Genomic DNA, 13,612 nt, shown 5'->3' on the forward strand with positions numbered 1-13,612 from the left:
AATTTGTTGTCGTTAACGTCTTAACATTTATTTAAATGTTATGTAGACATTGTAAGATTCATTCAGTGGTTATATAATCATTAACCATATACAAAAATTCATAGCTTAAATAATACCTTTTTATCAACAGCTTAAGTAATACTTTTAACATTATATATATTCATGATATATTGCAAGAATAATATAAAATAATTACATTTTATGAATTGTCTTAATAGTCAAACAAATATGTAATTTATAAAGAATGAGACAAATAATGAAAGTTGTTATAGAAAATAATGAAAATTAATGTTATATATAGTTGAAAACAAATTAAATATTTATGAAATTTTTATTAAATTGGTTTTAAAAGCAAACTGCATATTTTTACACGTATATAAAAATATAATATATCTTTTAATTGATTTTACTTACTTAACAGAGATTAATATATCATTTGTTTTTCTGATACTATTTATGTGATATAATATGATTTTTCTGTAGTCTATCATATAAATTTCTTGCAAATACAAATCTAAAAAATATAACCCCACAAATCATATAAAATAATAATTTATATCACAAATATATTATATCCCGCCCGTAGGGCGGGCCGACCCTAGTTGTTCATAGATGAATGTTGTAAATTTTCCAATTAGGATTAAAAAATATACTATAACTAAACGTTTAAACTCAACACAACCCAAAATAAAAATTGAATGAAAGGTAAAAAGAAATCAAAGTCAAATAAACCAATCGAGTCAAGGACAATATTATACATGTTCTTATGTACTAACTTAATGCTTTATTAAATAAGTTTTAAAAAGTTTATTTTGCTAGGATTTAAAAAAAGGAAAAAAAAATATTTTATAAATCTCCTATTTAATTACAATTAATAAATTAAATAAAAAAAATTAAATACTCTTTTACAGATTTTAGAAAAGGAAAATTTGTCATATAACCTATTACAATTATATTCTCTTTAGAATTTCAGAAAAATTGCTATCAAATAATTATTTCTAGTTATTAATAAATAATCTTAAAATTTCTTTTATTAACAATTTATATCAATACCACTTTTACACTTCTTTCGTTAATTAAAGAATTTTTAATATTATGTTCATCATCACATACTCTCTTTAAATATTATAAAATATTTTTTTTTTACAATTCTCTTTTGGTTAGGAATTAAAAATATGATACATACAGTATTTCTTTTGTTTAGAATTTATTTTAGAAAAAAGGAAAAAAAAACTATCAAATATTCTTTTACAGCTTTTAGGATTTTAGAAAAGGAAATTAATATTACTTAATCTTTTACAATTATATTTCATCTAGGATTCATAAAAACAAAATTTCTATCAAATAATTATTTCTAGTTAATATTAGTTATTCTAAAAGATGGCATTTTCAAAATTTGTTTTTTTCAATATCACTAATGTTTTTTTTTCAATTTTTGTTGTTAATTAAATAATTGTTAGTATCATGTTTATCATTAAATTTTTAAATTAAAATTACTATTATTATTTTACAATTCTCTCCGGTTAGGATTTAAAAGAAAAAGAAAAAAAATCTTAATTGGTTAAGATTAGAAAAGATTTTTTTTAGAAATCTCTTTTATTTAAGATTTTATGAAAAAAGTTATTTTCACCTAATGTCAGTTTTGATTGACACATTCAAAATTTATTTTTTTACTAATTGACACATGTCGCAATCATATCAGGTGAAATGTTTTAAGTTATTTTTGCTTTATATTTTGTTAACACAGAATTATTAAAAAACAATTTAGTTAACTATAAGAAAAATAAGATTACTTTACCTTTACATTTTTATTTATACTTTTTTTTAAAAAAAAGGAAAACTAATTATTTTATTAGTTTTTCCTTATGATTTTTATGCAACTATTTTAATTTTAATAGAAACATATCTGTTTAATATATGATGTAAACAACAACATCAAAATTGAAAGTTATGTTATAATAAAATGCAATAATGATAATAAAATATTGAGTTGTATCAAGAAATTAAAAGAAAATACTCAGGTAATACTTTTCATGTAAATACTATTGTGTATTGTAAAAATAATATGTGGAAGCTTAAACCTAAATATAGATGTGAAATGTTTGTAGCTATTTTGGTCATAATTTTTAATATACAATTATCTATTAGAAAAGAAAGTTAGTTACTTATAAGAAAATAATAATAGTACCTTTACAATTTTCTTTTTATTAGGCTTTTAAAAAAGAATAGTATTTATTATAAAGTTAGTTTTTCTCCATTTTTATTAAATAATTGAAATTGTGGGATTTTACAATTCGTTTGTTTAACATTTTTAAAAAAATTTGAATTTATCTTTTATAATTCTCTATCTTTAGTGAGTTTAAGAATAAACATTATAATTAAAAAAAGAATTAACTTTCTAATACCTTTTTGTAATTATTATTTTTGTTTAGTCTTTTAAAAAAAGAAATTACTATCCAATATTTTATAATATAGAATTTAAAAGAATATATAATAGTAATTTTCCTTTTCCAAAATATATAATGATTCAAAATATATATACTAAAAATAATATTGAAGAAATATTTCTAAATTTTATTTAATAGTGAAAAGTAATTATAAAAATTATTTAATAGTAATTGTGTAGAAACTTTCCTTTTTAAAAATATTTTTCCCTTTTTAAATCTCTATTAAATAATAAAAAAAGAGAATTATATCATATTTTTGACACATGTCACCATCTTAAAAATTTATTGACACATGTCACAATCATGTTTTTCTTTAGAAATTACTAAGAAGGAAATCAGTATTAAATAAATGATTTCAAATTTTTTGTTCTTTATTTGGAAAAAATACTATTAAATAATTTTAAAATCACTTTAAAAATTCCTCTCTTATCAAATACGAATTTTTCCTTATTAAAATTATATAGTAATTTTCCTTTCTAAAAGAATCTGGTGATAAACATGATATTATAAATTATTTAATTAACAAACACGTAATTTTCTTTATTTTCAGCTATTTTCCTTATTTATTTTTTGTTGATAATGAACATGATATTATAATATTATAATATATATATATATATATATATATAGATAAATTAGGATAGATATACACATTTCACACCAATATTAGGAAACTACCCCATCCATGTTTTGTGCACTGTGCAATTTTGATTAATACCATTTTACCCCTACGCACTAGTGATGCTACAAAATCTTATCGTTGGATACGATTTTATCTCAAGTACAAGTATATTGAAAGCAGAGAAAATGGGAAGAGAGAAATATGGAATACACTGAAGAGAGAGATACAAGAGAGAAAATTAAAAGAAGAAGAAAGAAAGAAGAAACAAATAAGAAGAAGACGGTAGGGGCGGAGGGACAGTATACTCGTAACGATGGTAAGCGCCACATACGACACATCAATACGCTTCCAACGGTGACTCCTTCACTTCCTTTTACCACCACCACCTCTGGCAACATGAATCCTAGATAATTGTGCATCATATTCCTGTAACTCCACTAGGTCTATTTCTCGTCCCGTTTCTCGGCTTATATGTTATTTGGTAAGAGAAACATGTTTAATTGTGATAACTTATTTATCGGATGGCAACTTATATTATAACAGTTACTATTTTTCCTTTCACTTTAACTTTGATGGTATATATATATGTTGTGTAGATACCATAGAAAAAATAATTGTAGAAGTTAAGCATATGTGGAAAAGGTAAGAATAAATGTAGACTGTAACTTCATAGTTAGATGCTAAGGTTCAGACTGTAACCGCATAGTTAGACATCATTGTAGTTAGACGTTAAGGATCAGATTAACATTTACTATACTGTATGTATCTATATTTATTGTAGTAGATTGTAACATCATTGTTAGACGTCAAGTTAGTTGTTAGATGTAGCAGAGAAATTAGTTGACTTTCCACCATTCATTCATTCATTCTCATGCGTGTAGGTTATGGACGCGTTTATGTTCTCCCCGGTGCTGCAAAGGAGCTAGCCACAACAATGTATCACGATTTGGCTGCTGGTTAACCGAAATTGGATGTTCCTATGCTACAGATAGTGTCCTATGGGTTACCTACCCCTTGCTGTGTTGGATTTCCTTTGTTGAGCAATCTATGTTTTAACCCACTTTCTTTGTATTATATTGTTATGTCTTAAATATTTAGCAGCTACAAATTTCTTTGTCGTATATCATTGCTATCTATAACTTCTATTAATGGTCATGAGTATCTTCATCTACATTGTTGTTATAACCATTATTAGATATAGTATCAACTTTGTTTCAGCATTGTAGATCGTACCACCTATCTATATAAGTTTTTTTTTTAAATCCATTTGTGCTATAGTCATAAACTCAAGTTATGTTACTTCTTCTGCGTAATAGATAAAAATAATCTTATCCATTAACATTTGACTATGAAGCTATTTTACATATTAACAAGCTATATCACTAGGCGTTAATAGATCAGTTAAAAGCTATTACTAAATATAAATGATATGTATACAGTTATCATCAGCTTATATATAGTTTCAACACCCAGCCTAATCAGTAGTCTATCATAAAGTATTTTCAGCCAAATATGACAAAATCATCTTCAGTCTATAGATTCATGAAAGAATATGTGGTGTAAATTCAACCGACGAGCAAAGCTATATTGAAAAAGAACCTATCATATCTGTAGACCATATCCCTCAACCACCTATGTTTGTAGACTCAGTACTATAATTGTCAACGTGGTCAAGCAAAAAGGGTAAAATCGGAAACACAAGAGATAATAGCTACAGGAAAACAGAGTTTTCATGCATATGGGTATATAGCTAATTTTGGCTTCTCATAGGTATATTCACCCAATTAACTCTATATTATATCTTTTGATACATCTCACAATCTTAAATTTTTGATCGACATATGTCGCGATCATGTTAATTAGTAATTTTGAAGAACCAAGTTTTATATAATAAGATGAGATTGTAAAATTTAGAAAAGTTAAGTATTTGACTAGTATATCAAAATGGTATTATTTGAGTTGTAACAATCGTTTGACCGAGCAAGAGCTTCTTTGCTCCTTTTCCCGTTTGAAAGTTCTTCATTTTTAAGATAAAGTTGACTTAAGTCAACGTTGACAGTGACGTGCAAAATTTGTATCTTACAAAACATTATTGTCTGCCTTCAGATTGATCAGAACTAATAAACAACACCCCTCTCCCAGAAGAAAAAAAAAAGGATGGAAAGGAATGGAGATGAGAAGAAATGGATTAAAGTCTGATTATCGTCCTTTGTTTGTTTTTTTTTTGTAAACTAATTGTCCTTTGTTTCTTTTGTCTTCCTTTTCGCCTTCCTCCTCGCAAGCTTGAGTTCTCTTACACAGCAACAAGACGCGTCTTACATTTACAAGATCGTTTATTTGGAGTGGGCTTTTGATCGTCACCATCCTCTGTTTCATGTTATTAATCTAATCACAGATAATATATATAGTATAAATTCGCAGTGATGAAAAACGCAAATCGAGGAAAAGCAATTATGTCTTCTTACACGTCTCTCATCTTCATCTTCATCTTCCTTTGTTCCTTTCTCACAAGCTTCAGAGCTTCTGCTCAAGAACCCACCTACAGATTCCACAGCTGTCTGACTAAGACAACTTTCTCCAGAAACAGCACTTACTTCACCAATCTCAGAATCCTTTTGTCCTCTCTGTCCTCTTCAAACGCCTCTTACTCCACCGGATTGCAAAACGCCGCCGTCGGGGAACCTCCCGAGAGAGTCAACGGACAATTCTCTTGCACTTCGGCCATCTCGCCTGAACTTTGCCGTAGTTGTGTTGCGTTTTCCGTGAGGGACATTTTAATTCGGTGTCCGAATGAGAAAGAGGCCACAATCTATTACAATCAGTGTATGCTCAGGTACTCTTTCTTAGACGATTTTGTTCGACGTCCCACATACGTAAACCATGTCTGTTCAAATACCACAACCTATTCAAGGAACAGCGCTTACTTCACCAATCTGATAACCCTTTTGACTTCTCTCTCTTCCGGCGCATCTATATCCAACGGTTTCCAAAACGCCACCACCGGGCAAGCCCCTGACAGAGTCACCGGACTTTATCTCTGCCGCGGAGACGTCTCGCCGGAATTTTGCGGCAGCTGCGTCGCCTTTGCCACCAGTGACACCTTTACTCGGTGTCCGAACGAGAAAGAGGTGACGCTCTATTACGACGAGTGTGTGCTCAGATACTCTAACCGGAATATTCTCTCCACCCTGAACACCGATGGAGGAATCATCTTAACTAGCAACTTGACTGTTCCATCGAACCAACAAATTGGGTTCAGAGATCTGGTCTTGTCCACGATGAACCAAGCAGCCACCGCGGCATCGAACAGTTCTCATAAATCCTATGTCAGAAAGGCCAAATTCACAGCTTTACAGACTTTGTACGGACTTGTTCAGTGCACTCCTGATCTGACGAGCCAAGACTGCTTAAACTGTCTAAATCTGACCATCAATCAATTGCCCACTGAAAATACGGGGGCAAGAGTTAATGTGCCGAGCTGTAGTTCAAGATACGAGTCGTACATGTTTTACAACGAATCCGCCTTTCAAACACCTCAACCTCGGCTCGATTCAGCTCCTCTACCACCGCCAATTTCAGTACCTTCACCACGGACGGGTCTGAACATTCTTTCTATTCCTTTTATTACATGTTTTAAGTCATTGAAGATTTGCTAATACAACGTTCCCGTGCGGTGATGGTATACCAGATATTTATGTCAATACAGAAGAAGGCGGGAAATCCTTTGTCACAATCATCGCTGTTGTTGTTCCAGTCACAGTTATTTTACTGCTTTTCGTAGCTCTTTTTATATTCCAGGCTAAGAGAAAGAAGAAAACTTATGTCATAAAATACTTCAACTGAAGATGGATTCTAAGAAAACATATCAGTTATCTTTTAATGAATAACCATCAATTTAAAATTCGTTAATTCGAATCTCCATCCGTCTACAACATATTAACACTTTGTCAAATCGAAATCAACAAATCTAGAAATCCCCAAATTAAAACTTGGGTTCTTCGTTCATTGATAAAACCGCCCAAGCTCAAGTAAGTCGAATCTAGTAAGGTGGATTGGACCTACTAGTGGAAGTTAATATTACTGAGAGTATGGAAGGAAAGGTGGACTTGAGTTGTAGACAATCATCTTGGCTGTGTACTCTTGAAAGGCTCCAAGCTCAACATGGTTGAGTTCAAGTTCAGTCTCCATGTCCTGATGCATGAGTTTGTATGCTCTATAAGTATGATGAGATGATCTAGAGATTTGTTAAACTCTTCTTTTAGGCTTTTGTCCATGATTTCGTCCTTGGGGTCCGTCTCATGGTTGAGATGGTGACCTTTACCATTGGTTCGACTAGGCTGGTTTACAGACTTCATCATCAAGTGGTTTGATGAAGCACATCTTTAGTCAAAATGCAGTGTTTTCATATACAGTAGTTGTTACTTTTTCATTTATTTGTTATCATCCACATTTGACACAATAGACGGAGGATAATTAACATTGAAACAGATTTTAAGTTGATGGATTTATTCATTAAAAAGATAATATTGAAGGGCTTTTACATCTCAGTTTTAGTTGAAATATTTTATTACTAAAACATGTAATTTTTCATGTAGTCAAAACACAACATTTTCACTTAACGGTTTTCATCTACGTTTAATGACATTTTAGTCGGAAGGGATAAGCGGCTATGAGTTCTTCAGTTCTATTAATTTTAAAATAATGTACTCTTGCAGGGAACATTTCCTAGTGGAGTACAAGTTGCGGTGAAAAGGCTATCGAAGACATCAGGACAAGGTGAAAGAGAGTTCGAAAACGAAGTTGTTGTTGTGGCAAAGCTTCAGCATAGAAATTTGGTAAGACTGCTTGGGTTTTGTTTGGAGGGAGAAGAAAAGATACTTGTCTATGAGTTTGTGCCCAACAAAAGCCTCGATTACTTCCTTTTTGGTCAGTTAAGTTCGGTATTTAACCTAAAATATTTTCAAATTTCATTATTTGTTTTGACTATTTTAAACATGCATGAGCAGACTCTACGATGCAAAGCCGGCTAGATTGGACAAAAAGATACAAGATCATAGGAGGAATTGCTAGAGGGATTCTATATCTTCATCAAGATTCACGACTCACAATCATACATCGTGACCTTAAAGCGGGTAACATCCTCTTGGACGCTGATATGAATCCAAAAGTTGCCGATTTTGGAATGGCGAGAATTTTTGGAATTGACCAAACAGAAGCCAATACGAGAAGAGTAGTCGGAACCTAGTAAGTTTTGCTCTTGCCATAAATGCTTCTGTAGACTGATATATGTTTATGTTAACTCAACATTCAAGTATTGTGGCAGTGGTTATATGTCTCCAGAGTATGCAATGTATGGCCAATTCTCCATGAAATCAGATGTGTATAGTTTTGGGGTTTTAGTTCTTGAGATTATAAGTGGCAAGAAGAACAGTAGCCTCTATCAAATGGATGGTAGTTCTGGCAATTTGGTTACATATGTGAGTATAGAGCCTTTAAAATTCCATTTTCTGCTTTCTTCGATGATGACCAAAATTTTAATTATTAATATGTGCAACAGACTTGGAGACTATGGAACAGTGGATCGCCATTAGAGCTCGTGGATCCGTCCTTTCAAGATAACTATCAAACAAACGAAATTACCAGGTGTATCCATATTGCTTTACTCTGTGTTCAAGAAGAAGCTGAAGATCGTCCAACTATGTCAGCCATACTCCAGATGCTCACTACTAGTTCGATCGCTCTTGCCATACCTCGACCACCTGGATTTTTCTTCAGAAGCAGAGATGGACAAGTAGAGAGAGCAGATCCAGCTATGGATATGTCTGCTCTCTGTTCCGTTGATGATGCCTCCATTACTAGTGTAGCTCCTCGTTAAAGATAAAGAGTACGTCAATGTAAAAGTTATGACATATGATGGAGGGCTGTTAAAGTATTACGCAGCGACAATGAACAAAGATTCTTCAATGCTAAGCTGTTTCCATTTATCGTATTCTTTATGTGCCCGGCAAGAAAGTTAATGATACTCTGTTTTAATAGTTTGGTTTCCTTTAGCATGATTCATATCAGTGGTCTTTAAGGGATATTGTTTGTCCGCTCCAAGCATAACTTGCATATTTATGTGGAAGGCTGTATGGGGAGCTAGTATTAGCATAGCTTGGAGATACTTCCTTTTATACCGAAAATAATGATTTGTGGACCAAAAATCAGGATCGAGTTGAATTTTCTACGTCAACAGGCACGCACATCAGTGAGAAATTCACCAATCTGAATTGTCATGGGAGACTTAAAATCCTTAGCCATCCTTCTGGAAAAGGTCTTGATAGGAAATAATACTCACTGTGTGGTCAAGAGAATGGGAAAGATAACCATAGATGATCCAGACAGATATATGGTAATCCTGAGTAGTGTTAGATATGAACCCGAAATAAGAAGAAACTTCATCTTGTGCTGACAGGTTGAGTTATCTTGGGTGTGTAAGTACATAGGAGAAGGATAAGAGGTTCAATTCTATAAAGACGAGAAGAAGGTGTTAAGCTAGGAAATATTATCAGGGGCTCTATTATCTTCAAGGTGTTGTATGGTCAGCTCAAGTGTATGTTGCTAAAAGGGGCATTAGACATGACAAAGATTGTGTCTCAAGTTCCATAGCTATGTCCAATCTTTACAACGTAATAAAGTGAGCTGAGCCCACAATAGACTTTTCCTCCTTATAGGTGGAATGTTTAATCGTTAATTAAGTTGACGTTGACGCAGTGTTGACTCTCTCTCTTGCAAGAAATTGTCATTCCTTTACATGGAAATCATTTGCTGGTTACATACACATCTACAAAGATATTCGGAAACAAAAAAAAAAAACAAAAAGAAAGGTGAAGAATTGCTTGTATAATGTTTCGTTATGCCTATTTTGGATCTGTACTCCTTTTTATTTTCTCCATTCTCACAAGCTTCAGAGCTTCTGCTCAAGATCCTACTTACACATACCATGTATGTCCAAACACCACAACTTTCACCAGAAACAGCACTTACTTCGCCAATCTCAGAACGCTTTTGTCTTCTCTCTCTTCTCCCAACGCCTCTTACTCCACCGGATTCCAAAACGCCAAATCGGGACGAGCCCCCGACAGACTCACCGGACTTTTCCTCTGCGGAGGAGACTTATCCACGGAAGTTTGCCGCAGCTGTGTTGCCTTTGCCGTCAATGAAACCTTAACTCGGTGTCCGAACGAGAGAGAGGTGACGCTCTATTACGACGAGTGTATGCTCAGATACTCCAACGGCAACATTCTCTCGACCTTAAACACCAACGGAGGAATCATCTTGTACAACACTCAGAATGTTACATCCAACCAAATCGGGTTCATTGATTTGGTATCCACCATGATGACGCAAGCTGCTGTCGATGCAGCTAATAGTTCTCGAAAATTCGATGCGAGTAATAAGGCCAATTTAACAGTTTTACAGACTGTGTACGGATTGGTCCAGTGCACTCCTGATCTGACGACGAACGAATGTTTAATCTGTCTGGAACAGGCCATCAATCAATTGCCTTCTGACAAAATCGGAGGAAGATTTATTACGCCGAGCTGTAATGCAAGATACGAGCTTTACCTGTTTTACAACGAATCCGCTCTTATGACACATCAATCGCAGCTGGATTCAGCTCCACTTCCATCACCACCACCGCCACCGCCACCGCCGCCGTCACCGCCACCGCCACCGCCACCGCCACCGTCACCGCCACCGTCACCGCCACCGTCACCGCCACCGCCACCACCACCGCCGGAAATTTCAGTTCCACCACTACGGCCTGGTCTGAACACCACTTTCCCCTTGGATTACATGTTTTGCTGCTTTTCTGTTGAGAAATTGAATATTTCCGTACAACAGCGGCTCATATGTAATAGGAGGCCACTTATTTCTTTGAATACAGGAAAAGTCAAAAACTCATTTGTCACAATCATTGCTGTTGTTGTTCCAATCACTGCGGTTATTCTTCTTTTCTTAGCTGTTTTTACTGTCCGGACTAAGAAAAAGAGGACCATCTATGAGATGGAACCACCTACTGAAGGTAAAAGACTCCTTCTCCTTTTAGGTTTAATGAATATCTTAATTTAGATTTAAGTTGTTTCTGCAGAGGAAGGTGATATTACAACTGCAGGCTCACTTCAGTTTGATTTTAAGGCGATCGAAGCAGCAACAGATAATTTTTCACTTACTAACAAGCTTGGTCAAGGTGGATTCGGTGAAGTTTACAAGGTAAGTACCATTGCATTGCATAAGGCTTCCACCGTAGATTTTTACGGTTGAAACCTTGGAAACGCTTTGAAGTTGTGTAGTCTGTAGTCAAATACCTCAACACTCTCGCTTTAAAACCGAGCCAAATAAAGTAAAGTTAGAGAGTCGGGAGGTGTTCAATATAAGTCTTTACATGATTTGCTTCTGACTAAAACAATTCTTTGTTTTACTACAATACAAAGCCCCTCCGCAGTACTCTGTTTTACCTATTTCCAATTAAAATCGCACTACTTTGACATTTTGCTATGTATGGTATTAGGTCTATCAACCTTAAAAATTCTATACTTTCATTTATAATGAAGTCTTAACTTCTACAGAACTGTATTTAATTACTTCATTTTCAAAATTAATCTTACAATGCTATTCCATACTCGTAGGGTACATTTTCTAGTGGAGTACAAGTTGCGGTGAAGAGGTTATCCAAGACATCAGGACAAGGTGAAAGAGAGTTCGAAAATGAAGTTATTGTTGTGGCAAAGCTTCAGCACAGGAATTTGGTAAGGCTACTTGGTTTTTGTTTGGAAGGAGAAGAGAAAATACTTATCTACGAGTTTGTTCCCAACAAAAGCCTCGATTACTTCCTTTTTGGTCAGTTAATTTCAATACAGCCTAGAATATATATTTTCAAGTTCCATGCCATTCTTTTTCTTTTAACATAATAAATACGCATGTGCAGACTCGACGATGCAAAGGCAGTTAGACTGGAAAAGACGGTACAAGATCATAGGAGGAATTGCTAGAGGGATTCTATATCTTCATCAAGATTCAAGACTAACTATCATACATCGTGACCTCAAAGCAGGTAACATCTTATTGGACGCTGATATGAACCCGAAAGTTGCAGATTTTGGAATGGCTAGAATTTTTGGGATTGACCAAACAGAAGCCAATACGAAAAGAGTCGTCGGAACCTAGTATGTTCTCTTCTCACCATTTCTTTCCTCTGTACACTGGTTATTGATTCTAGTAACTTAACATATAAGTATTGTGGCAGTGGTTACATGTCTCCTGAGTATGCGATGTACGGACAGTTCTCCATGAAATCAGATGTCTATAGTTTTGGGGTCTTAGTTCTTGAGATTATTAGCGGCAAGAAGAACAGCAGTTTCTATCAAATGGATGGTTGTGCTGGCAATTTGGTTACATATGTGAGTATAGTGCCTCTAAGCTTCCAATCTTTTTCTGCTTTCTTCGATGATGACCAAAGGTTTTATTATTGATATGTTCAACAGGCTTGGAGACTGTGGAGCAATGGATCACCGTTAGAGCTCGTGGATCCGTCCTTTCAAGAAAACTATCAAACAAACGAAATTACCAGGTGCATCCATATCGCTTTTCTGTGTGTTCAAGAAGAAGCTGAAGATCGTCCAACAATGTCAGCAATAGTCCAGATGCTCACTACTAGTTCGATCGCTCTTGCCGTACCACGACCACCTGGATTTTTCTTCAGGAGCAGGCATGAAGAAGTAGGGAGAGCAGGTCCATCTATGCATACGTCTGCTCTTTGTTCAGTCGATGATGCTTCCATTACTAGTGTAGCTCCTCGTTGAAGACAAAAAGAACTCAACAATGTTAAAGTTATGATAATTAGAAAATTCATCAAGTATAGCTTTTTCAGACTCATCCGTATAACTTGAAAATTCAACCCATTAATGATGCCATGATATACGAAAGGAAAACAGAGTAACGACTAATACTTAACTTCTGTCTTATACATAGACCAAAGACCAATCTAGGGTTAAACTCAATCGCTTTAGTTTTGTTATTTTTCGCTGGAAGATAAGTTAACTAATAGTATGGTAACGTTAATAACGACCAATATTTCCAACAATGATTAGGATGTCACTTAATATTGTGAAGAAAACGAAACAGAGGATTATTACAGAGCTTTCTTTGTTAGCTTTTTAGATGGTTGAGATAAGAGTGTGGGTTAAATCAGTGTCGAGTTGAATTTTCTACGTCAATGGCCATGTACATCAGTGGGAAATTCACTAATTTGAATTGTCGTGGGAGACTTGAAAAATACATATCAAACATCAGCCTCGCTTTCAACGAGGACTAACACATGTGATCGACATACTATAAAAAAGAGATTTTTCCATATGCATGTTTTCAACAACAGAAAGCGGTTGAGTACTCTTCCGATGATTTTTATTGTCATGTATCTCAATCAGATTCCACTGTTGCACAAGTAAATTTGATGTTGATGCAGTTTTCTTCAAATTGATCTGTATAGCTTAAAAACTAC

At 34.0% G+C, this 13,612-nt stretch overlaps 2 protein-coding genes across 2 annotated transcripts; both read left to right on the forward strand.

The window, feature by feature from the left end:
• Positions 1–5,205: 5,205 nt before the first annotated feature.
• LOC108834245 (putative cysteine-rich receptor-like protein kinase 23) lies at positions 5,206–8,944 on the forward strand. Its single transcript, XM_057004334.1, has 6 exons — positions 5,206–6,666; positions 6,758–6,891; positions 7,785–7,995; positions 8,076–8,313; positions 8,393–8,546; positions 8,627–8,944. Exons 1-6 carry the CDS (start codon positions 5,493–5,495, stop codon positions 8,942–8,944), a joined length of 2,229 nt encoding a protein of 742 aa, XP_056860314.1. The 5' UTR covers positions 5,206–5,492.
• Positions 8,945–9,827: 883 nt separating this feature from the next.
• On the forward strand, positions 9,828–13,066 carry LOC108834246 (cysteine-rich receptor-like protein kinase 19). Its single transcript, XM_057003158.1, has 7 exons — positions 9,828–10,879; positions 11,000–11,137; positions 11,204–11,325; positions 11,742–11,952; positions 12,041–12,278; positions 12,359–12,512; positions 12,597–13,066. The coding sequence occupies exons 1-7, from the start codon at positions 9,955–9,957 to the stop codon at positions 12,912–12,914; spliced, it is 2,106 nt and encodes a 701-aa protein (XP_056859138.1). The 5' UTR covers positions 9,828–9,954; the 3' UTR covers positions 12,915–13,066.
• Positions 13,067–13,612: the final 546 nt, after the last annotated feature.

This window comes from Raphanus sativus, chromosome 2 (assembly GCF_000801105.2).
Source record: "Raphanus sativus cultivar WK10039 chromosome 2, ASM80110v3, whole genome shotgun sequence".
Taxonomy (NCBI): domain Eukaryota; kingdom Viridiplantae; phylum Streptophyta; class Magnoliopsida; order Brassicales; family Brassicaceae; genus Raphanus; species Raphanus sativus.